This window comes from Barbatula barbatula (genome assembly GCF_947034865.1).
Source record: "Barbatula barbatula genome assembly, chromosome: 12".
NCBI lineage: Eukaryota > Metazoa > Chordata > Actinopteri > Cypriniformes > Nemacheilidae > Barbatula > Barbatula barbatula.
Genome location: NC_136775.1, coordinates 15957407 through 15983195, shown reverse-complemented (window position 1 = coordinate 15983195; position 25789 = coordinate 15957407). Strand labels below are relative to the sequence as shown.

The 25789-nt window shown below is 39.2% G+C and overlaps 1 protein-coding gene across 2 annotated transcripts in view; it reads left to right on the top strand.

Annotated features, from left to right (window-relative positions):
* Positions 1-594: 594 nt before the first annotated feature.
* ulk4 (unc-51 like kinase 4) overlaps positions 595-25789 on the top strand; it is a 125615-nt gene continuing 100420 nt past the window's right edge. The window contains exons 1-19 of one of the 2 annotated variants that reach the window (XM_079468610.1): positions 595-808; positions 884-1021; positions 1109-1208; positions 1325-1464; positions 2720-2891; positions 3474-3575; positions 3666-3749; positions 3828-3903; positions 4290-4388; positions 5223-5320; positions 6358-6427; positions 6561-6627; positions 7248-7355; positions 7517-7577; positions 8450-8628; positions 9523-9569; positions 10744-10822; positions 16152-16259; positions 21857-21940. In XM_079468610.1, coding sequence (XP_079324736.1) covers positions 884-1021; positions 1109-1208; positions 1325-1464; positions 2720-2891; positions 3474-3575; positions 3666-3749; positions 3828-3903; positions 4290-4388; positions 5223-5320; positions 6358-6427; positions 6561-6627; positions 7248-7355; positions 7517-7577; positions 8450-8628; positions 9523-9569; positions 10744-10822; positions 16152-16259; positions 21857-21940 — 1812 coding nt within the window. In that variant the 5' untranslated portion in view covers positions 595-808. The remainder of the gene's footprint in view (positions 809-883; positions 1022-1108; positions 1209-1324; positions 1465-2719; positions 2892-3473; positions 3576-3665; positions 3750-3827; positions 3904-4289; positions 4389-5222; positions 5321-6357; positions 6428-6560; positions 6628-7247; positions 7356-7516; positions 7578-8449; positions 8629-9522; positions 9570-10743; positions 10823-16151; positions 16260-21856; positions 21941-25789) is intronic. The other variant, XM_079468609.1, reaches the window with a different exon arrangement.

Genomic DNA, 25789 nt, shown 5'->3' with positions numbered 1-25789 from the left:
CTCTCTCTCCTCTCTCTCTCTCTCTCTCTCTCTCTCTCTCTCTCTCTCTCTCTCTCTCTGAGCGTGACGTCATTCCCTCACTCAAAGCTGGGCTTTTTACAATTCTTTCGCAACCCGACACACGGTTAAAACGGCATATTTTACTCATTTTTACATCCCCTTCTTATTCGCAAATTCTTATCATTTTATATAATGTGTAGTTTATTCTAGAATTAGACCGATCTCTTAAGGATATTATTTGTGTTAATAAATGGGTACGTGTATTAAGAAAATATTGCAAATTGTTAAAAAACAACCCGGAGAAGTATGTAACGTCACAGGAACCAGTAGCCGGTGTTGTTTGCGCATGCTCAGTGTGTCATGATTTTCACACTGCGCGTCCACCTCTGTATCATAGCAACTGGGATCATACAATAGTAGGGGTGTACTAAAAACTCTGACGTCAATAACAGGATCATAATAAATAATTTGATCATAGTTTTACACTTTCTAAACGTTACCCTGAAGTTTACATACTTTCTAAACGTTTTCTATAAGCGTGCTCATTAAAATAGATATTTGTATAAATGCGCGGGCTCTTGCGTGAAGTAACCCCCCCTCAACAGAGTCAGTTTCACTTCCATTTGTATAGCGTCCGTTTGTCGCTTTCCGCGCGGAGTTGTATTGTGGAAACAGACGCAAATGAACGGAGACACGTTTAAAATGTGAATTTAATCTCTACTTGCACGTAATATTCGCTTTGTACGCGCCTGTGTGAAATCATATCGTGTTAGATCCGCGAGATCTAAAGTTAACGAGTTTCTGCCAGGTGTGTTTGAAGCATGACGTACTGCGCAATGATGACATGTGTGTGTGTGTTTATAAACTTTTGTTCATTGCACAGATGGAGAACTTTATTCTGTATGAGGAGATCGGAAGAGGCAGCAGATCAGTTGTTTATAAGGGCAGGAGAAAAGGCAGCATACAATTCGTGGCCATCATCTGCAGTGAGAAATCCAAGAGACCTGAATCCACCAACCATGTATGTAAACGTCATATTTCATTCGTTTGTTTTTCAGTCTATGTTTTGAATGCAATTTATGTTTAGAAAATCACATTATATCCACAGGTTAGACTTGCTCATGATATCAAACATGATAACGTGGTGTCTTTCTATGAATGGTATGAGACCAGCAACCACCTGTGGCTGGTGGTGGAGATGTGCACAGGTGAGGTTCCCTACATTAACGTGTGCATATCATACGTTTTATGCTATTAATGTGTTGATTTTCATCATTTAGTTTGATTTAGTTTGATTTTGTTTGTGTTTTTTGTTTTATTCCAGGTGGATCTCTGGCAGCACTCATTGCTCAGGACGAGTGCTTGTCTGAGGACGTAGTGCGGGAGTTTTCCATTGACCTGATAAAAGGTCTAAAACACATCCATGACTCCGGCATCATTTTTTCAGATCTAACCCCTGCAAAGGTATAAGCTTTACACCTGTTAGACGCTCCTTTGTGATACCGAGATCTCATATTACACAGACAAAGCAGAGTTTTAGAGCAATTCTGCTGGTGGGCTGGGAAAAGCCTTCTGAGCAATTCCACGCAATGTCAACCTTAAAGGAGAAGTTCACACAAACATCAACTTTGTGTGATTTTTGTTTTACTCACGCACATGACGTTAAACATGTTTGGAGAACCTCCGGCGTCTTCAGAGCATAATAAAGATATTTAGGTGGCATCCGAGAGAGTCCCAGGCCTCCTCATAGACATCATGGTGTCAGTTTTTGCCAAGGTCCATAAAAGTACTAAAGACATCATTAAATTGGTCCATCCGCGCATAGTGACTTTTTTTGAAGCAACGAGAATAAACCAAACTACCGACTTAAATCGATATATTCTTCTCTGTCTCGTCAGTGTGTGGTACACATTCACAAAAGCACTTCTGCTTTGTCGTCATCTTGGAGGAGAGCACTTTGACGCCCGAGTATTAGGTTTGGCGTCCAACGTGGGATTGCCCCATTGGACGCCGTTGTTCTGACTCGCAACACAGTGCTCTCGTCCATAACGCATACATATTCTTTTAAAAAACTTGTTTGTAGACTAATATCTTTCTGATGTTTGGACTCTTTCATCAGGTGTTTAGTTCGATATAAAGATTCAATATATTGCTACTAAATACAATCTTTTTTTTTCAAATTTTGACTGAAAATGTCACATCCATGATGATGGAATTGCCCATCTGTGTTTTTTCTGGTTCTCGCAATGCAGAATATATGGTTTAGCACTTGTTTTGCTCATTAATAGCTAATGATATTTTTTAATCTTTGAAACCCACTACCACATCATTCAATCTTTCAATAATTTTTTGGCCTTTGATTCATTCTGACCAGTTTTTATCATCTCTTTGAATTTGATCGGTGGGGGCTTTTGAAAGCTACATTGAACTAATATAGACTATTTAAATATGAAAAAATACAAATAAAGATGTCTTGACTATGCTAGTTTGTTGTGTTGTTAGTTTTGTTGTATTCCTTCCAGGATATGTTGCATTGTCTTGATATTTCTGTTTTCATTTGTTATTCAGTTTTTTGTTTTGAGTGCTTTTAGCTGTTAAGGTAAAGCATTCTGTTGCAAGGTACTATAACCGCTTTAGACAGGACGTTTAATCATAATATTGTCATAGACAACCCAACAATTGTTTTGAATGTGTGTACCATGTGCCTTCATGTTTGCAGATATTGTTAGATGGACCAGGAACTCTGAAGTACTCTAATTTCTGTGTGGCCAAAGCTCAAGGTGAGAGTCTGGAGGAGTTCTTCACTCTTGTAATGGCAGAAGACACAGGAGCTCGAGACAGCAAAGAGAACATGATCTCTCTACAGAAAGACATCAAGAGCAAAATTAGAGGTGATCACTGTTTTCTCATTTATTTCACATTTTACTTATTAGCTGCTTTATTCTTACAACCACGAACAGTTAATGCTTATTTATTTAACCAAAACATAGCCTACCTATGCTCAGGTTATACAGTAAGTGTTTGTCATGCATTTATCATTGTAATTTTAAGAAATATTTACATGTGTATATACATTTTGATATTTACATTGATAACAATTGATATAATATGTAATTTTATATCATTTAAATATCGCTTATTGCTCCTTGAACTCTCGAAGTCGCTTTGTATAAAAGCGTCTGCTAAATGTAAATGTATATGGTCGATATAAATATTTAAAATAAAAATATATATTTATTAAATTCTACATGCATGTTTGTGTATTTATATATATAATTATTACACCAACAAATGTTATTTAAACTAAACAAACAAATTACTGTGAATTCCAGAGAAAAGGTTTTGTCAGAATTGTCATCAAAATGTACTAATAATAATTAAAGAAAATTTGTACAATTCTACAAATCACTCATTTATGTCATTTTGATTCCCCAGTACGTTCAATGTCCGTTTGATACTATGTTGTTGTGCAGGTTCTCCCATGTATTGTGCTCCTGATGTGCTGAGAGGAGCAGACTCCAGTTTCAGCAGTGACCTGTGGGCATTAGGCTGCATTCTTCATGAGATGTTCACAGGTTAACCATCTCGACAACACCTCAATACACAACCTTCAGTTTAAGTGATATTAAATATATATTTTATTTACTCTTTCCTTTTTTATTAAGGAAAACCACCCTTTTTCTCTGACAGTGTGACTGGATTAGTTGATCTCATTTTAAATGAAGATCCTCCACCCCCAAAACAGAAAGGTTTGACATCAAGGTTTGGTATATGTAAAATATTTCTATCTTAAATAATAATAAGGTTAATCATTTTTCTTATTTAAGGGCCTGGTTTCTCACCGCCCAGTCCAGAGTTTGAGAGTCTGGTGACTGGTTTACTTCAGAAAGACCCAGTGAAAAGGTACCAAATGTATTTTAAGGCTTGCATATGTCACGGAAGTGAAAAATAAAAACATTCAGTGTAATGTTTATTATAGCATTTTACTACGTGTTATTTTGTAAATACAACGAAGCATAATCATTGCCATTTTGTAGCCAATAGTGAGCAATCAAATCTTTTGTTGATTTTCATTGGAATATTCCACAAACCATCTCAATTCTTTCACTATGTGCAGTAGTGGGACCAGTTTATATACTTTAACATTGAAGACTGCTGTATATACCTTTTAACGGATTCAAAAACAGAGATTTTTTTGCTTCATACAGCCTTTGCATGTACCACACCACTGAATCCGTCACATTACATTAGCATTGTACTTTCAGTACTCATCTGTGAATTCTACGTAGGTTAAGGTGGGAATCTTTATTGTCTCACCCATTCTGGAGGGGAGAATTTTCAGAGACGCATCCTGCTTCAGGTCAAGAGGATTTGCAGATGATCTCCAGGTACATGTGGCGATGCTGCACTTACTTGCACTAACACATTTTTCTATATCATGAAGTCTGTCAAGTTCTGTTTAACACTACACCAATCGTGTGATCTGACATCATTCATTCTGAATATTCTGTAAAGAATCTAGTGTTTGTATATGGCTCTATAGATCATCTTGTGCACAGAACCTCTCAGTCAACTATTGATGCGGTGAGTGGGCAAACAGCCCTATGACACACTTTATACACTGCTTGTGTGTATAAGACAATGAGCCTTTGTCCCACCCTAGAAAGCACAGCAAATGCAGGTTATAAAAAAGTCATGCGGTACCGCTGTTTCCTCCACTGGAAACGAGCAGCGTTTCATCTTTTCCAAAGTCATTTGTTGTGTGCTTCTTTGTTTATGCCATTTTGGAGACATTAATTATGGAGTAAATTCAGTGACTTCTAGTTTAAGGACAGGTCCGGTAGTGTTGATAGTGTGGTAGATGTTTCTAGAAATAAAGTTCTGGTGGGCTGGGATTATGCTTGAGCTGGAGCAGGTTCTGTAAGTGGGCCAAAACAAAGACCATTGTGATGTCACCCAGAAAGCTGCGTGTGTGCAGGACCATAAGGCCTTTCTTCTGGAAGAATTAAAGGGATAGATCACCCAAAGATGAATATTCAGTTTGGAACAACATAAGCAATGTTTTTAGGGGGAGTTTTGCAATAATGAAATTATTGTAATGAAATTATTGTCAAACCCCCAAATAGGATTATTATTCCTAATTCTAGATATATAATTTCTTAAGACTGGAACTGAGATTTCCTCTTGTATTCGATTACATTGAATGTCTTTGTGTGTTTTAGCCTGCATTTGGCGCCTGTGGTCTCTGGGAAAGCAGAGGAAGCGCAGACAGCACCTGCTGACCCAAGCGGTGCAAACCTAAGCAAGTCCTTCACGTTAGGTAATGCAGCAGACACGATAGTCAGCACGTCCCGCCTTGCTCTCATGCACCGTGTGCCTGTTAAGTGCTTGTGCATTTTATACTTATCGTATGCTCTGTGTGCATGTGTGGTCCTTCAGCACGTACTCATGTCAGTTATGTCAGCCGCTAAAGCTCTTGTTCTGTTTTCTTGCATGGCTGTATGTATGATTTATGCATGCTGTTTTAAATCAAAAGCACGCACACTGCTCTGTGTACTCTGGATTAGATTGCTTATGGTTAATACCTCCGTTGCATTATCAGAGGAAGACTACCGGAAAAGAGGGCCATTATGTAACCTTGAATCTACTGAAACACTTTACATGCGGCAAATCATGATAAACCTTAATCTGTAGGAATGGTCTTCATTCAGGGCAATTCATTTCAGGAGAAGGACGATTATAAAAATTGTAACAATGCATTATAAGGTTGTAGTTGTTCATTAGTTAATGCATCAGTTAACGTGAACTAACAATGAACAACACATACACAGCATTTATTGATCTTAGTTCATTTTGATTTCATCATTTACAAATACATTTTCAAAAGCTGTAACTGTTAACATTAGTTAAAGATCCAGTGTACTGAATTTAGCAGCATCTAGCGGTGAGGTGAGAATTGCATCCTTGGCTCAGTCCACCACTCACCCCTCCCTTTTAAAGCTCTACAGTGGCTGACACAAGATCTCTTCACTTCGCTTCTTTGCTGAAGGTTCCGAAATGCGCACGGTAGAGCAGTTTGGTGAATGTTGTAAGGTTACCCACAGTGTGTGTAGAAACATTGAACCTTTAATGCACAATGCATTAACATTATTAATCTTTGATGATGTTAGTAAATGCCAAAACAATTGATAAATGCTGAAATTGTCAAAAACATATTCAGTGAATGACCCTGCCTACTAAATAGCGTGTTGTACATTGCTTTTATAACATCTTTTTGAACAGTCTTTTTATATTAAACAGTCACTGCTGTATTGTCACTTCTGGTCTTTGTGATATATTGCATAATTTGTCTTGTAGATAATGTAATTGAGTTTAGACCAAAGTCTTCGATGGACACTGATGCCAGAGAAGCCATTTTCCTCCTCAGGTCTTTATCTCTCAGATTCACATTTATCCATGAACACATTGAAATAACATTTAAACGGATGCCTGTGTGGACAATTCTAATAACATAGAATGAATAATTGAACTCTTGTGTGTCTGTGATTTATATTGAAAAGCTCCAGACCAACTCCAAGAACAAGCACTACTGCTAGAGAGATGGAGGACAGAGGGCCTGAAGCTCAGGTGAGTGCATGTGCTCTTGGGAAGACGTTGAAAGAAATTTAAAGGGAAAGGATAAAAATTTTATTGTGTCACGATTTACTCACCAAAAACGGTTCCCACATTCTTTAGTTAAAATATCTTCTTTGGTGTTATACAAAACCAAGAAATAAAAAATGTTGGGTCAACTATCCATTTAAGACATGATGTGTATTCAGGTTATTTTGATCAGAAAAAAATAGCAATTTCAAACTGTGAACAAAGAAGGATGTGTTATAGAGCTAATGCAACAAAATCAAGGGTTTTTTAGCATTTTAATATTTGGATTTAAATAGTTTTTGAGTCCTTATCACAAACAACAATGCAAGCGATGGAATGCACCTGTATTATGCTTCTTCAACAGCTGATCTCTGGCCTGCCAGTGGACTTTATGTCAGCAGATCTCTTTTGTTTAACCACAGCACCATCTACTGGATATGTTCAACATTACATTTACACCGTAAAACACACCGATTAACATTTCACTGTCGAACATTCTTTAAACTGATTTATTATTGTCTTACAGGGATGCAGGAACGGTGCTAAAATATAGTGACATTTAAACAGTATTAAATGAGACGCGTGTGTTGTCCTGTGCTTTGTAGGAGTCCAGTGTCCTGGCAGAGGACCTTAGTGACCTGGGCACCTGCATTAAAGCTCTTTTATACACAGACAGTGACCTTACCGTGACGCCCATCATGGATAACCCAAAGGTACGGGACCTTCAGTATTTGCATACATTTACAGACTCCACACCAACTTGAAATTGACAAAATTCACTGTGTAAAACTCAGTGTATTACTAAAACTAATGTTGCGTATAAAACGAATGTACTAAAACTAATGTTGGACTATAATTTATGTTTTGTCTCTAGATTTTAAAGGCGCCTCCAGTACGCTTTGACTCAAAAACCCTTTGCGTACCGGCACACTCAGGTAAATGTTAGTTGATTTTCAATATGGATGGCATTTAAAGGGATAGTTTGTGGTCATAATTTCCTTTACCTCACACTGTACATGCATGACCCGCTTTCTTCTGTGGAACGTAAAAGATGATTGTAACAGGGTTTAATAAAAGGAAGGAAGGACGCGAGAACCAGCGAACGTAACATAAGATTTTCATCAAATAAACAAACAAACTTTAAATGCCGGCAGCTCCTTCAGGGTTGACTTCTGGCCACATAAACATAATAAAACACAACATAAAGTCCAGGCCTGGTCCTCTCTCGTTGTACCCTCCTGTCGCTCGTCCTTTTATGCTCCCGATGCTCCTCCGTGAGAGATGTGTGACCGTTGCAACACGCAGCTGACACTCATTTTCACTCACGGCTCTCGTCCCACATTGTCACATAGATATTTTGAAGAAGGTTGGTAAGCAAACAGCGGCAGTTCCTGCATGTCAATGGGTGCCACCGTGGCTTGTTTTTTTCGGGTGAACTATCCCTTTAAGAGTTCGTAGTACCTTTAATATTAGAGGTCATGATGCCATTTTGTCTGTTCATATAGATATAGCTTTAAGTAACCATGCATATAACTGAAAGTGTAAACGTGATTCAACCATTGACAAGTTTGAGACTGGACTTCGTGTTCTTCTGACTAATGACAGATGGGATACCTGTATGTCTTTATTTGTCCAATTCTGTAAACTCACTTGGCATAGACATCACATTACTCATTTCATATTTGGCAGAACTGTCTGTTCTTGCATATCACTTAAAACGATTAGGATAATTTCTATTTTTCTTCATTTTTGTTTTTACATTTTACCCCAGTTTTTACACAAACTGAAAACTTCTATTCCTCCTCAGCTGACCGGTTATCATCTCTGAGCTCAGAGGACTGGTGTCAGTTTCTTCAGCAGGTGTGTGCCGTTCTGGAGTCAGTGGCCAGTGCCACAGCACCACGCGCTAAACTCAACCTGCTCTGTTACCTGTGCAGCGTGTGTAACCACAGAGAGACGGCCACACTCCTTATAAACTCCCAGCTGGTGAGACAATCCTCTCATAAATATTTATATATGTTTAGGCTCTAAAATTAGACAGAATTATTGGGGTGTTTTTCTCTCTTCTGAATAACCTACTTTTTATTCGGAAAAGTATAAAAATGATTTTGAGAAACATATGCTCTGGTAAAGACATACATAATTAAATGCAGCAAAAACTCAAAAGGAACATAATAGGAGGGCCTAGATAGTAGTGGAACACGCTCAACAGTAGCACACACCCAACAGCTGTTCTCTGTTTTTTCAGCCCTGCTGTCAAATGCCCTGAGCAACACCAACATCTACTGTACATTCACACATGCATAAAATCTCACATTCATTTTTTCACGTTGTTATTACGTTTTTTTTACTGTTGTTATGCGGTGTGTAGATGACTTTGAGTGGGTTGGTACTCGAATGAGGGAAATTAAAGTCTGTAAACTGGGTGTCTAGAAGAATGGGTGTCTAGCCTCCTTTGCTTTCATCTGTGGAGACTGTGATCAGAGTTGAATCGATTTTTAAACATGACTTGTCATGTAAAAATAACTTGATGTAACACTTCTGTTTGTGGGTTTGAATCAGGTGTATTTTATTTGTTTGAATATAACGTGTTGCCATGATTGCTGATAAACCGCTGTTAAGCATTGTACAATCCTCCTCTGGCCACCAGGTGTCTCACCACCATTACCAGTTTATCTGTGTATATGAGATGTATACCTACCCACTGTTATATGTTTATGACATAAACGCAAGGAGTTTCCCGAAAACGTGACGTGGGCGTTATTATGGTCACTGACCTATAATATGTATAGAAATCTAGTTTGGACCGAACATGTTATAATCATTCTTGTGTAATCCTGCTCATCACCTTATTATTGTTTTTCTCTTTTTCTGATGCAGTTTCCTGTGCTGGTTCAACAGATGCGACACGCTCCCAACTGGGATGTGTAGGTGTTACCCTTATCGAATTTTGTGTCATCTACAGTTTCATTAGTATTTATTTTTTACACATTATTCAATTACAGTAGTCACCAGAAAGTCTTCATTTGTCCAGTTAAATTCAAAATAAGCAGACATGCCATATTATCAGATGTTATTACTGGTGCCGGTCTCTGAGAAATACATGGCCTGTCTTTTCTCTCTGGCTCTGAATAGAAGGAATGACAGGCATGTGTCTCATTGGCCTCTCGCAGGCTTACAGACTTACTTGGTGTTTCCACACTACAGTCACCAAGCAACGGATAGGACACCTTTAGTGTTCAATGGCATTGAGTTCCAGCCTTATGTACACTGTTCATTTAAAGGGACAGTTCACCTTAAAATTTTAACTTTTTTATTAACACTCATGTGGTTCCAAAGCTTTGAGACGTCTTTTCTTCCATGAAACACAAAAGGCACAATGTTGAAGCTTTAGTTTGCGGTTACTATCATGCCAGTTTTCTCTTGCAATGAATAGTGAGACCATCATTCTTTCAGTTTGGAATGTTAGGGGTGTAACGGTGCGCGTCAAAAAAGTTTGTAAAACATGCTATGTAATATATAAACTAATATATATATGTAAAACTTTAAAATATAAAATGTATTGAGCAAATATCTGTTTGCAAATAAACAAGTTATGCCATTAAAACAGCGACATCTGCTGACGGACACAATGCTCCGTTGTCACATGAACATGCCAACTGAAGATAATGAGGAAATAACGTCGCTCCCTTTGCCAAGTGAATTCCAAACGGCTACATAATGGCACGCAAATACCCTGTTCACTCCAAAGTTTATACTCCATGGGCTCCGCCCTTCGGAGGAGTAGGGCATAGGAATGATGACTATATTTGGAACGGTGACGGTTCGGTACGAAAACATGTACCATTACACCCCTAATGGATATAGAATTAAAATTTTGGGGTGAACTCTACCATTGTATTTATAATAATAGGATATACTTATACGAATAAGATAACTATATATTTATTACAATTATATGATAGAGCTGATCATACAATACACAGATGTTGCTGCTTATACAGTAAATGTACAGATAAAGCAGGGCTTATTTCTTAAATTGCACAGCTGTAAGATGATTCCTCTGTTGATTTAGTTCGTTTATTTATCTTTTCTTTATAGAAGAAGCAAAGTAATGAGAGCCATTGGCTTGTTGGCCTCCCATTGCACCAACCTCAAAGAGGACGTTCCTATCACAGAGGTGAGTGTACATAGGATGTTGTGTAACCATTCAAGATGGCCATGCTTAAAATCATTTTGTAACATGTAGTTGAAATTGCAAGCAAGACCAGCAGGTGTCACTGTAGCATTGCCATAGCATGCTTGTTCTCACCTCCTTCTCAGAGGAGAAAGTGCCAAACAAAAATGTTTTCCCAGCTCCCGTTCAACAGGAAATCCAATTTTTTAACAAGCCAAGTGTGCTTTTGTCTTTTTCTGCAAGTCATAGATTAAGCAAAAACAGCTTTCTGTGTTTGTCCTATCAAATGCTCCCACCCCAGGTTTTAAACAGGTCAGTTTTATGTTCGGCTACTTCCCCACCAACTTCCTCACTTCTTTGTTAATGGAGGATTTTGCAGCTCTACCCAGGCTACGTGCGGGCAGCGGCACAAAATGGCCGTTCGGCGTAACCCAACGCGACTGAATCATTGGTTGCGTGCGATCGTTCCCACAATACAGACTCAAACTGTGTAGCTTCTCAGGGAAATCCTCCATAGTTTCTCGCTGTTCTGGTCTCAGTGGGTCGGTATTGAAGAAGAGCTCAGGGTGACCGTCTCTCTCCCCAGCGCTCTACAGGGGTTCTGTGTCTGAGCCGCCGATCCTGTCATGGCGATTTTTCTCTCTGCTTCTCTTTCAGTGGAGAGAGAAAAGAAGAGCTGCTTCCTAACAGTTCCTCTGCACACTAGAGGGCCTTGACCCTGGTTGTAGGAAATTTCAAGATTTTTATTGTAAGGAGTCTAAATATAGCCACTGAGCTCTATTGACAGGTTCGACTTGGGTGTTAAAGGCTTCATTCAAAGAGAAATTTTCATTATTTACTCACCATTCTTGTCATTCTAAACTCATACGCTGTTGCACAATTTTCTTAAACAAGCAGAGAAGTGACACCATAAATGTAGTTCATGATAATGTTTTGTTAATTCCTCTGCACTTTTACATTTTAAATGTGTGAGCCCTTTACATTTGAATGGATTTTCATGCCTGGGAATCTTGGATTGTTCATCACCTGGAAAAGAAACTTGACCATATAGTGTCTAACTTTTGCCTCTCTATCGCCATCTCTGTTCGAAACATAGAACTGCAGGTTAACTTAACACATGTTTAAAAATAACAGGCATTCCCTGCCAAAACAATCATATTATATATTATTATGAACTGACAGTTGAGAATCGAGGTGAGGTAAGGACAGGAGGCATTTACGGAGATTTACATACTTGTATGTAGGTGCACAATAACAGATTTTGGGTTATTTTAAACAAAATAAGGTGCAGATTGCAGCTTTGTTAAACTTCATTGTTTTAATTTTCAAACCTGGCATTAATGGGCCTTAAAGGGAATCGACATCCCAATGTTTTACTCACCCTCAAGGCATCCTTACTGAATGACTGGATTATTCTAGCATTTTGCTTCCAAGCGGTCGAATGGGAGTGAACGGGTGTTGATTTTTTTGAAGCTCCAAAATGTGCATCCATCGATCAAAGAACGAATGCACGTGAACCAGTGGCTTGTTGTTCTGGTAGATGACATCACCGTTATTTGCCGGAAGAACAAGCCTCTGGTTCAAGTGCATTTGAGAGATAACGGAAGCTAGACATAAACGTTAATAGCGCTGTCAATATGGATATAATATGGTATCGGTTCGCTTCAGGAGACCTTTGTTAGAGCCGTGTCGAGCAGTCTTATTTGGTAGTGAAATATCCCTTTAAAGGAGCCATATGTTACATTGACACCTAGCGGTTGAGCTTGGTATCGCAGTCCAAATTCAAAATATTGGCGAGGGTTTTCCCCCTCCACCTCAGACTTGATGCTCACAGGAGTTTCTAGAGACTTTGAGTAGTGTAATGGAAAGTATGAACTCTACTACATTTTAAGTTTATCTGATAAGTTATGCGTTTGCAGTAGTTTTATTGTTTGCAAATATAAGTCAATCAGCAGTTCGTCCTCTGGAGGTCGCAGTTACGGGCCATATTGCTATCTCGTTTAAGTAACCGTAATAAAATTTGTTAATTGTAAAATATGGTAATTCTTTCTAAGTTTGCAACATAATAGTACCTGAAAGGGTGGGATCTGCTATCTCTGACCCAGATCGTTTGTTTGCTGCAGTATGCTGTGATTGTCGCCAACTGGCAACAGAGCTGTCGAAATACACTAGTGGGTAAATGTCAGTGGGCGGGGTCACACGGATGAAACCAAAAACAGACATTATGGCACATAACAGTAGAATAACAGGCTATAGCATTGTTTTTTGGTCAAACTAATATATGAACTTAGCTTATCTACGAACATATTAAGGTATTGTTTTGATTGAATTCAGTAAAATTATCACAGACAGCACCTTTAAAGGAACAGTTCACCCCCAAATATACTGTCATCATTTACTTTTTGTTATGGAAAAAAACACATTTATTTCGATTTGGAACAACTCGAGGGTGTGTAGGCTTAAATAATTACAGCATTTTTTTGTGGCTGAACTGCCCCTTTAAGAATGACTACTGTAAAGTAAATAATGAATGTATAGTTCAGGCTAAAAAGAAAGATTCTATAGGAGCTATAAGAGTCGCAGTACGAGTATCCCTATAGCTAAGTTTCACCCACAGGCAGTATCCAACATGTATAAGAAACTTGGGCTAATTCGTCGCCATGGCAACGATAAAAGCTTCTATAAATAGATTTGTCGCACAGGGGCCTGATGCAGAAGGCAGGAAATTGCAGGAAATTACAGAATTACAGGTAAAGCAGAAAAGTTTTGTTCTTCTCTCTCTATCTTCCTGAAACACTGGGTCCATCTCCCCGGCACTCTAATCCGCTCGGAGACCCTCTGTGTCTGTGTTCTCCATGAACACTTGAGCACAAGTCTAATGAAGTGGTAAATTAATCATTGTCCTTGGCACCAGCAATCCCCTGTGCCCCTAGCCTAAATTCACAGTTTCTCTCACAAGAGCCCCACAGTATCTCCCCTGACCAATACCATTTACACTGTACTAAGAATTACAGCGGAGCCGTCCAAAAGAGCCACCATTGGGATGAACCAGTTTCATTTTAACTTCTTTATTCATTTTAGTCATTTTAAAGTTACTTCCATTTATTTATATTTAATAGAGAAATGTATTAAAAATCCAGATTCTGTCAGCGCATAAAGGCATCGCCATCTGTGCCAGAGGGAGTGAATATTTCAGAGTTGAATATTAAGTGGCACACAAGAGTATCGGTGTGATTGGAAACCAGTGAAAGAGTATCAAGGGCACTGTGTTTCTCCCTCGCTCGTCCGCCGGACGTCTGAGACACAGTTTGTCTGTGTTTGTCTCATCGACTGTGAATAATATTGATCCTGATCTGAGCACGTCTCCCCCCAGTAGCTCCCCACTTCTGTCCTTTGGGCCTGCCCGCCAATATTATTATCGGGAATCTAAATGCCAAAAAAAATTTTTTCTTGATGTGGTCCTAGAGAAACTTCTAATGCGAGTTTCAAAATTTGTTCTTTTGTCACATTTTCAAAGTTTGTCGAGGTGAAAATGCTGCCTGATACAATATCATTTGACTTTAGGTACTTGATAATAAACCAACAGGCAAAGTGGTTTATTATGTAGTTTATTAAGTGATCAATAGTTTTTAATCAGTTCTATTTAGCTTTTCAAGGTATTATATGCTCTAAAGCAAACATCACTCTTAGCTTTGTATTTTTTAAATATTATCAATGCATTGGAATCTACAATTATATTGATAAAAATAGCATAGTCATTTTACAATAATAGTCATTAAAGCACAAACAATTATCTGGAAATCATGCAGTCTGTCTATCTATCGCGATGCCTGATGTCGTGACACCCACATGCGCGTTCTGTATCTAGCTGATCAGAGCTAATGAACTGCAGACTTATAAACAGAGACAGATGTTCTTTAAACACAAGACCCTATTAAAGTGGAAATCACGATTAGAAAGTGATTAAACGTTGAACCAAAACACAGGGTTTAGATTTCCTTCATTTGTATTAAGGAAATGATCCTCTTTATGTACACAAACCGGATGCGTGGTGCATTAATAATGAGGGTTAATATACATGTTTAAAATGAGCCTACCAGGGTCAGTCTCCGTGGCTCCAGTCTTGGTTTCCCTGATTATCAGCTCGAACCCAAACCTTATTTCAGGTCAGTGCCGTGGCATCTCTGTACAGCTTAGGTACCCTCTAATACACCACTGCAGGGTATCTGTGCGTGTCATAATGATTGTAAAGTGTGTACGTGTTGATGGTAATGATACATTTTAGAGGAGGAATTACTCTGCATGTGCACAGCTGAATAAAACAGCTTATCCTTGTTTGTTTCTTCCTGTGTAACGGGAATCATCTCTGCCAAGAGTCATCAAACATAGCCGCATACATCTGTTCCCTGCAAAGTCATAACTTATGAGACTTAGTAGTCACGGGGACACGGAGGGTTGATTTGCATAGCACCCTACTGAGAGAACGACCGCAGAGAGAGAAGCACATATACTCTGAGAAGATGATAGCATGGGGAAGACCAGAGCTCTGCGTATTCGTGTGCCCTTGCCATGAAGTTCAATAAAACTTTTGGGAATCTTCTTATGGATGTCTTAAATGTATTAAGAGTTGTTGGAGGTCTGTTTTGTCCAACGTTGAACTAGAGTTGGGTGATATCAAATCTGATACTGTATCTTGATATCTTTCCAAAATGTTAACAAAGGTCTTGATAATTTTGCTCCAAAAAAAGCACGATTTCAACAGAACGTTTGAAATGTTTAGTGCAAAAGAAAATACAACACTATATACTATGTTTTGTTAAATGAACACCTGTAGACGCTGCTTGAGGAGATGAGAGATTGGTTTCGCTACCACCTCTTATCACATTTTGTCTTTTTGCACATCTTATGATGGGATTTAGTTTTTAAACAAAAACATCTTCCTATTACAGATTGTGCCTTCATTTTGGTGACACATTCATCCTTCACATCTGTGTCTCGTTTCACAGCTGTTTCACTTACTGTCACAGACATTTTGATAATGATGAGTTACCATTTGCGCTACTTGAGATGTGAGATATAAAGCGAGACCATGAAATCAAAACGGACAAATCTTATTTTTACTATAATATTGCAAGGTTTATTTCACATGATTTCATTGTTTTGAAAAAATGTTTAAACCAAATATGCACACAGCTTTGTTAACACAAAAGTATTCTGCGTCTGCTTGATTTCACAAAAAGAATATTGTGCCCAACAAGCCATTGCAACAGGATTTAACTACATACTGCATACAGTTTATTTACTAAAAACGTATATTGTATGTGTTTCTCAGGCGGTGGCCATGTTCACAGAGCTACTCCGAGAGAACTTCAGGAGCAGCAAACTGAAGCAGTGCTTAATTCCACCACTAGGGGAGCTGCTGTATCTCATCGCTACACAGGTACAACAAAGCTGAAATTGAAATCCCTTTATGAAAGAGATCACAAAAAACGTATCATTAAATACTTGCAAGACTAGATTTAATGTGTAACTAGATGTTGTGATGAACATTTTCCAAATTTACTTCTAATGAACTAACTGTTTTTTAGTTGGGCTGGGTTACATACTGTATAGGGTATAACTTTATCTGCTTAACAAGACATTACGTATAAGTATTTTAAATAATCACAATGCACCGACATGTATGCAGATAATAAGTCAATTGTATCAAATTGTGAAGTACATGATAGTTAATCAGTTGTGGAAAGGGCACTGGAACTTTACCGTTACATACAAAATTATACTCAATTACAAGTAAAAGTACTGGTGTCAAAAAAGTAATCGAGAAAAGTTACTCTTCTCAAAAACTGCTCCGAGTATTAGTTACTTGTTACTTTTGAGTTATTTAATGAATTATGAATAATTATCAATAATCAAATTTGCAGATTTATGTAGAGCTACTTTAAACAAAACACATCTTAAGCATATCTTTGGATTAAACTCAAAGGAACCACCTAATGTGTTTAAAACACAAACTGTTTAAATGTCTGCCTGTCTGTCTTTCTATCTATCCTGAGCTCACTTTTCTAGTTAAAACCATTTATGCAATTTCTGAACTGTTTAATCATGTGTAGTAGGCCCCAAAATGCCAAGGAGCTGGCTGTTCATGTACTCAACCACAAGGCTTTAACCTGCAATTTATAAAAAACCATGGACCACAATTCCAAGTCCACAGGTTCATGTTTATAAAAGTTAAAAATATAGATAAAGGGAACGTGAAAGTAATCCATGTGGTTTCTTTCGATCTATTAACGTCATGTAAAAGGGAATCGATCGATGCAACTGAACATTATTTACAGCATTAATTGGTAATGTACAGTTTGCGAAACTGCTTCGCGCGCGTGCAATCACATTCATGTTTCCTACTCGCAGAGTATTTGATACACAATTGTACCACCTTATATCGCCGTTTGGATGACACGCCGTTTGGCGAACGGAGTAATACAGAAACAGAATATTTCTCCTTAACTCGGACAAGCCTTCATAATGTGTTCCTTTCCCACAGTGACTTTCAAGCGTGCAGTTTTATATAAAGCTTGTGATTCGCTTCGTAAGACGTTAAAATATCGTCAGGATGTGCTGGGATTGCGTTTTTATGAATGACCAAAGCTTGCGCTTTCAGATATAGACTGTATTTAATGTTCTACTTTAGAAACAATGACATCTACATCTGAGATCTGGATGGCACGAACAACAATCTGTTGTTTCTGTTATTTTCACTGTATTTAATATCGCTGTCTTGAATATCCACGTGCTTGTTTCTCCTAACCTGTCTGAGCTTGTGAGCTGTGCAGCTCTACAAATCTCTCAGCCGCAGTAGGCGGCTTTTTTGGTCCAACATTTATTGGTCCGTTTACGGTCAGAGATCTTTATTGGTCCTTAAAATGCCTGGTCAAGGCTTGAATATGAATTGGAATTTTACTCTATAACGAATGTGATTTTAAAAGTAGCAAAGTAGAATTACTCCCTTAATTTGTAACAAAGTACAAGTATAAATAAAGTCTTAAAATACTCATAAAATCACAAGTACCTCAAAAACGACTAAATTACAGTAACGTGTGTAGTTTGTTACTTCCATCGGTATCTGCCATCCGTCATTTTATGTCAAGTTATCGGTATCAGCATGATGAAAAAATCAGGCCAATATGTTAAAGCCGATAAATGATGAATAATTTCTTTTGGTCGATCGACTTCAGGTGCCGGCTGTTTCCAGTTAAAATCCAGTACAGTACTGTCTTTCTGTTGTGACTATTCACTTGCTATCAGAAAACCGTTTATGTTGGTACAGTACGTACATCTTAATTCGTACAACACATCCCCCCATGTACAAAAGTGAAAACATTGATTGCCTGAAATTTCTGTCATTGTCGAGACAGCGTTGTCTCAAATGTCGGGCAAATTCAGAAAGAGTTCATAATAAAACCGATATTGATCAATGCTGAAGTTTCTCAATGGATGCTAGAGTGATCAGCAACTGCATCACAATGTAGTCCTGGGATCTCCTTGTTCACCGGCCCAACATATTTGACCCTTGATAGCAGTCAAGCCAATTTGCTTCGCACAAGTGTCTCACAGGCAATATTTGTCCTCACGAGTATTCCATGACATTTACAAACCTCCCTCATGAGGAGTGTTACACACAACCCCTCAGGCCTCATTACCCTGACATGGGGGCCACCTCATAACGGATTCGGTTTCGGTGTGTCATGCGTAACCCCTGATAGCGATTTAACACTTTAAGATCACTGAAATTTTACAGCAGTGTTGCTTTTTTTAAATGCGCATTTCCCCATAATTCTCAGGCAGCGCAACACCTGCAGTCAGTCACGCTAACACTGTATTTGTCAGCAATAACACATGGCTTTGATAAAAGTGTGTGTTAAGGGATTTTCTACATCACATATTTACAGCTGCCTGTGAATGAGGTCTAAAGGTGTAATGAAGCGCAGCCTCGCGAGTCCATAAACCGCCATCACACAAACAGCGTGATAAGACCCGTTTTCTCAGGACAAATACTGTTTTAGAGGATGCTCACAATTACGATGTTTATCTTCAAACCAGTCCTGTGTTTTAGACATCTTGAGGTCACCCTAATCTGATGGCTTTATTGACAGAAGGAAGGGAGCCGTGTATCACCGATAACATGCATTGTTGGCTTGTGTACGTGTGTCTCTCTTCCTGCTGTGTTTGTCAGGGCTGTGGAGCACAACAACATACCTAGCTTTTATTGATCATATTAGCTCTGAGAACAGGGGGACGCTCTGGCCTTGATTGGTCTTATCTAATGTCTTTTCTCTGACCCCAATTCTGGTGATGCAAGCAGTAGGTGTGTTGACAGTATGAATGTCAATAAGAGTTTGAGTGAAAACCGTAGATGTGATCTTCATGGGGCAATAGGAGGATAATAGCTTAGCCACAAACTCTATTGATTTTCTTCAGTCTGTTCCTGAATAGAATGTATTTTGGTTCTTTTAATGTGCATATAGCATTTTAATAATATAGGATATTTTAATATAGTTTGTTGTAAATTATTAAAATAATTTTCAGCTTCCCTGGAATTGATCTAAAAATTTAAATTCTGCCATGAATTACTCGCCATCGAGTCGTTTGACAACACTAGGAACTCGTTGAGAAAGTTTTGAAGAGATCCGGGATCTTTCTGACTCCATTCAAAGCGTAGAAGAGGAGTGCAGATGAACAGGATTTTCAGTTGCGGCAGAGTTTCCTTTTGAAAATCTTGGTTTTACACAAGACTGCATATTGGACCACAACCAGCCAAATATAGTGTACTACTTACTTTAACCTCCTGATTGTCGGACACTGTTTTTTGCAGAAAAAAAATTAATGATACAGAACTAAAAGCAGAAGTGACAAAAGGTAATTAGACATTTAAACTGCACTTTTTCCTTGCAATAGATAGGAAATAAGAAAGGTTTACACCATTTGGCAGCTGGAAACAAGCCAAGCTTTTCTCATGTTTTGACAATGTAAAAATAAAGCACATGCAGGTGGTGCGTAAAGTATTAGTGCTGTTCCTCTTTAAATTTTGCAACAAAATTTTACAACATGCAACATCTTTTACTGTAGAATAACTAGCCATCTGTCCCAACTGCATCCACTGGTGTATTCAATGCTCAGAAGTTTGCATATCTTGCTTATTCTTTTAAAATGTCATGTGATTTGGGAAGGTGAGATGGATCCTATTTTTGTTAAATGGATACTTCACCCAAAAATGTAAATTCTGTCAAAGTAAGTTGTTCCAAGCCTTTATTCATTTCTTTGTTCTGTTAAACACAAAGATAGATATTTAGGAGAATGTTAGCAACTGATATTTCTGGTACACAAGTGACTACCACAAAAATGAAATAAAATAAGGTGCCCAAGAACTGTTTGCTTTTCTAAGTTCTTCAAAATATAACATTTTGTGTTCAACAGAACAAACATATATGATACAATAGAAGAAAGACGTAAATGCACTGCCACTGGGGGGTGGAGTCTTTCCTTTTCGCTGCTGCTATCCCACGACAATACATTTTAAATAGCTTTGGAAAAAGATTGAGAAGTTCTCTCGTAAAGCTTAATGTCCGCTGAGGAGCTCACTCATGGGTTTCATTCATCTGCTTCCAAATAACACGGTAGTTTGTCATTGATTGATATTAAGGTTTGAAATTATATGAGTGTGGTTAAATTCGATTGAAAAATGTGTCATATTTATTATTATACACATGTGTACATTATAAGATCAATGTTCATAGTGTATTTGATAGGCTAGTGTTTTGCGTTATGTAACAGAACAAAGAAAAACTTAAAAAATGTTTAAAATTAAAAGATTAGACCTTGAATTATTTTGTTCAAAACCTTCCCATGAACAAATTTCACAAATATCGTCGGTTTTAATACAGGTTCGTACCCAATGCATTCTTTACAAAAGCAGAATAGCTAAGGCAAAAATTAAAAATGTAGGTCTGCCAAGAGTTTTCCTTTGTTTAGAGTAATTTGAATCGTATCTGTAAACATACAGTAAACTATAGTATGTCATTCTAATGCATCAACTGTCTTAAACTGTTGTGCATTTCCACATTATTTTCCACATGTATTTTGATTTCTAATGCTTAAAGGAACAGTTCATCCAAAAATGAAAATTCTGTCATCATTTACTCACGCTCGAGTTGTTCCGAATCTGTATAAATGTCTCTGTTCTGTTGAGCACAGAATAATATATTTGGAAGAACTCTTGAAACCAAACAGGTCTTGGCCACCATTGACTGCCATAGTAGGAAACATTTCTTGATCAATTTCTATGCTGTTGAACACCAAATAAGATATTTTGAAGAATGTGGGAAAGCAAACAGTTCTGGGGCAGTTTTGACTACCGTTGTCATTTTTCCTATAATGTTAGTCAATGGTGACCAAGAACTGTTTAGTTACAAACATTCTTCCAAATATCTTTCTCTCTGTTCATCAGAACAGAGAAATGTATACAGATTCGAAACGACTCGAGAGTGAGTAGATGATGACACGATTTAGATTTTTGGGTGAACTGTCCCTTTAAAAGATAATATATTCAATATTCAAAATCTCATTCATATCTTTTCTTTGAAATACAGATTATATTTGTGTAATGCAGCTACATGTGGGCAAAGATAGAAATCAGGCCTCCATCAGTGTGAGGGCATTAAGCTACTGTTGATGTTCGATATAAACCTGTGCCAGTAAATACTGTGCTGAACGCAAGCATCGGGGGTTAAATGAGACGAGAATCTTGTTTCACGGCGTTCGTCGCTTCCCCTTCTAATTGACAAGATCGTTCTTCATGACTGTACCTGCCTGAACCACGAGTCCTCTTATTTACCCATGCAGGACTTTATTTATTTAGCCTCATTACGAAGGTTGCTGCATTTCGCTGCGTTTAATTGTTCCCCCAATGAGTCACCGTAATAGTTTTCTCTCCGTTACTCACGCACACACGCACTCACAAGTACTTTCTTTTCCCTGCAGGAAGAGAAGAAAGAGCGCCCAGGAGGATTGTGGGTCGTTCCTGCTGCCGCCTACACCGTGTTAATGAGGTGCCTTCGGGAAGGGGTAAGACTGCTACACTGTCCTCGCAGAGTCTGTGTAAGCGCGAGTATCGTGCGTGTACGCGGATAAGTGCGCACGGGGGCGGGGGGATCGGTCTGATAACGAACTTCCCCCAGCCGTTGTAGGCATCATTCGCCCGCCGCGCATCAAGGGCGCTCCGTGCGTTCGCTTGTCAGTCAGCGTGCTCGCCCGTTCTCACTTACTCACCTGCAGCAGAAAGACTCACGTAACCACACCTCGGGTTGTTTCAGTAGCAATTAACCACGCTGGCCTGCATCGTAAGATTGGAAGCCATCTGCATGGAGACAGACATCAAACTGATCAGCTCCAGTCTGAACAGACTGTGTTTACTGTGAGCGTTCACTTCCACCGGGGACAGAGCACCACACAGACTCCCTCATTATTCCTTTATTAGCAGGGGAACATCAACCATTAAGAAGACAATTTAGAGCGAAGGCACAACGTGCGTAGCTCATCTGAAGCATGGAAAGAGAGTATTGTGCGAGGAACGTGAAGTTTGTGTAGATCTTGTGTGGCTGGTCAGCTGCCAAGAATTGGCATAAAGTTGTGCCCTACAGTGAATGGTTCCCAATTTTAGCTTTCTGCTTTTCTTGCTTATGCAGCATATGAGTTTTTTGTCTCATCACTTTTTCCGCCGGTGGCTACATTTATATTCTCAGAGTGAATACAACCAGCTATTTGCTTGAATTGACAGACAGCACCGTGGTCGGACAACACAGAGCTGTCCTGGAGCAGCCCAGAAACGTGTATGACATTTGTTGGGAAGCATGGTTTTAGGCAAATAGCCGGGTTTCAAACGAACTTATTTTCATTAATGATAATTCAGGTAAAAAAAAGAGTGTTTCCATCAACTGTGTGATGCGAATAAAAATGGACATCAGCCTTATTATTAGTGTGACATTTTAGCATGCAAATGAAGGGGAAAGCTTCGAAATATCGTCCCTAAAAATCGGCAGGACATATCAGCCATCGGCTGACCCTGACCGCTGAACATCGGTTATAGAAAAACCCATATCGGTCGATCGCTAATTGTACTATGTATTTAAAAAGTTGCAATTAAATTTTCAACAATTTGTACGCACTTTATCGAGCCTTATTTTGCACCCTACATGTTTGTACGTGTCATTCTGTTGTGTGTTTTCCGTGTTTCACATATATAGAAGTTTGCTGTGCAAAATCCGTTATTCTGCGCGGAATCTTAACACGCACTGCTAAACTATAAACCTCAACACAAGACAGAAGCAAACTGGAGGAAGAAAAGAGTAAACCTTTCTTCTGGGATACACGGCTCATAAGCAGTCAAGTTTTCTCGCAGTAATAAGCTCAGTAATCAGACAGAGAGATGCTCCTGCAGCACTCTTACTCTTCTCTCCCTCTCTCTCTCTCTCTCTCTCTCTCTCTCTCTCTTTCCCCCAGCAGCACTGCCACCAGCCTGTGCAGTTGATCACTTTCTTAAATGCAGGTCTAGACTGACAGCGACATGATTCAAGCAGAGGCAACGGCCAGATGCCGCAGCGCCTTCCTGATGCCGCCGCTCCCACGACATGCTAATTACACCCCGCCAGCGGAACGGCACAGGTTTTGGAGAGCGATGAAAGAAACGCAAGCTAATTTAATTCGGCTGATTCCACAGCATTAGCATCATGCATTCTTAGCCATTGAACGAGTACAGTAATACACCGGTGTGTGTGTGTGTGTGTGTGTTTTCGGAGGCTGATGTAGGCAGTAATTGTAATGCCTCACTGTGCTGACCTGCTTGAGAACCTCTGCTGATTCAGAGAGAGCTGAGCTCAGGAAACAAGACATCAGAAATAGGGAGAGAGAGGGAGAGCTGTAGCGGGAGGGAATTAGAGGAGCAGGAGAAGAAAGGCCAGGAGGTGATGATGGGAGAAGGTTGGGGGAGGGGGGGAAGTGCCTAACACACACAGAGAAGATGAGAGTAAGAGAGCCAGCCGGAGAATATCGTGTGCTCAATCGAGAGTGAGAATGCTCTTAATTCAGAAAGACAGCCAGAGTTGCACGCAGACGGGTTTTCAGGTCAGACTGCAGCTGGAGGAGCTGTGTGTGTGTGTGTGTGTGTGTGTGTGTGTGTGTGTGTGCGTGTGCGTGTGTGCGTGTACGTGGATGATGAAAGGGTTGTGCTCACTGTAAGTGGCGTGTAGCAGAGCCTTGGGCTGTGACTGGGCATCACACTACACCTCCATTAAATATTTATTACACACACACACATTGTGCATATTCCATCCCCTCTCTATTAGCTCTGCGTGTAATGCTGCTTTATAGAGCGCGCTGACCCTTATATGACTCTCTATATGAATGGCTGCGAGGACTGTGATGCAGTTTATGCCAATGTGTTTTCGCCTCTGATCTCCTTCCCTCCGTAATCAAACACACTCAACAGACGCACGCTCCCCCTGCGCGTTTGGCCAAGCGGCTGTGCTGAATCAGTCACAAGCACACGTTCGGTATATGTGTCACCCTGGGGCCCGCCACCACGAAACATCGCTGAACGTGTTGATCGCAAAGGCTAGGCGACTTTCTTACTGAAGGCTGTCGATGTGCTAGATGCGATCTGGATTCAGAATGTTTTTCAAGATGGTCTCACATTGCCTCAGACGGACTGCACACTGGAATCGCTTCAGCAATTTTGAAGTCGTCCTCTGATTGGTTGCATTCTACAGGAATTCCGGGTATACGTTCTTTACTGGTCTTTTCTTCTGCAATTTTGAACCGTCCAAAGGCATGTAAAGTTTTGCCGGGGCCCGTAGGCTGACCATCTCGCTCTGCTCCCCGCATGTGTGCGGCTCTTCTGGTGTTATGGAGCTGCACTCCATCGTGCCCCAGTATAAATCTGCTGTGCCTCAATATAAGTAACAATTGACATTTTTTTGTCAGTGTCTACAGTGTCTACACACGTTTGATAATCCATAATGTGCAACGTAGTAACCCAACCTGCAGTCGTTCATTGAAATCATTCCCTGCTGCGTTCCATTTCGAAGTGATCATCCCTATCCCCTACTCTCTTTGAAGAGTTAAGGTCTTTGCACACACAATCTGAAATTTTACTTATTTACGTGTCACTGAATTGTCAAATCGCCTCTCAAATGCTTGTTACAGATGCGAAAAACGCAGAAAATCGAACCCAGTCTGATTTTTTTTTATGATGGACGAAAATATCTTAGGCAGTGTGTAAATGTGATTGACACAATGTGGGGTGGTGTTTATTTTTTAATGTGCGAAAAGTTCGGACTCGATGTGCAATTACCTTTAAGCTCTTGATGTTTATGCTATGAAGGGAAAAACTAAATTGTCCTTTTAAAATTCTCTTGGCAAAAGGAGCAATAAAAACAACTTCATTTTATCTTTATTTGGAGTGACGTTTTGTATGATGTTCCATTCCTGTAAGGTCATTCGGAGGGATATACAGTATATATATATATTTTTATATATATTCGGTTTGGAATGCACCGTGTCTGCACGTGTTTGTTTTTGCTTACTGAATATTTGCGAGGTGTTGACATGACACGCGGCGCCACTTCTCGTCCAGTGCGCTTTGTTGTTTTAAGGTTTCCAGTCATAATGCGCTGTCCTGTGGCTTCCAAATTATGTCATTTAATCCAATTCAAGCATTGAAAGCAGTTTGTTTATGGTGTGTGCAAAAAGCAACACTGTGCAAGTTAATGGGTCATCTCAATCATTCTGGATGTTGTATGAAGTTTTGACAGAAAACTTCTGGAAATGCACAGGTTATACGTACTATTCTGTCGACATTAATAAATAAAGATATTTGATATTGACACAAGGTAAGGGCACAGGCCTACAGAAAGATTT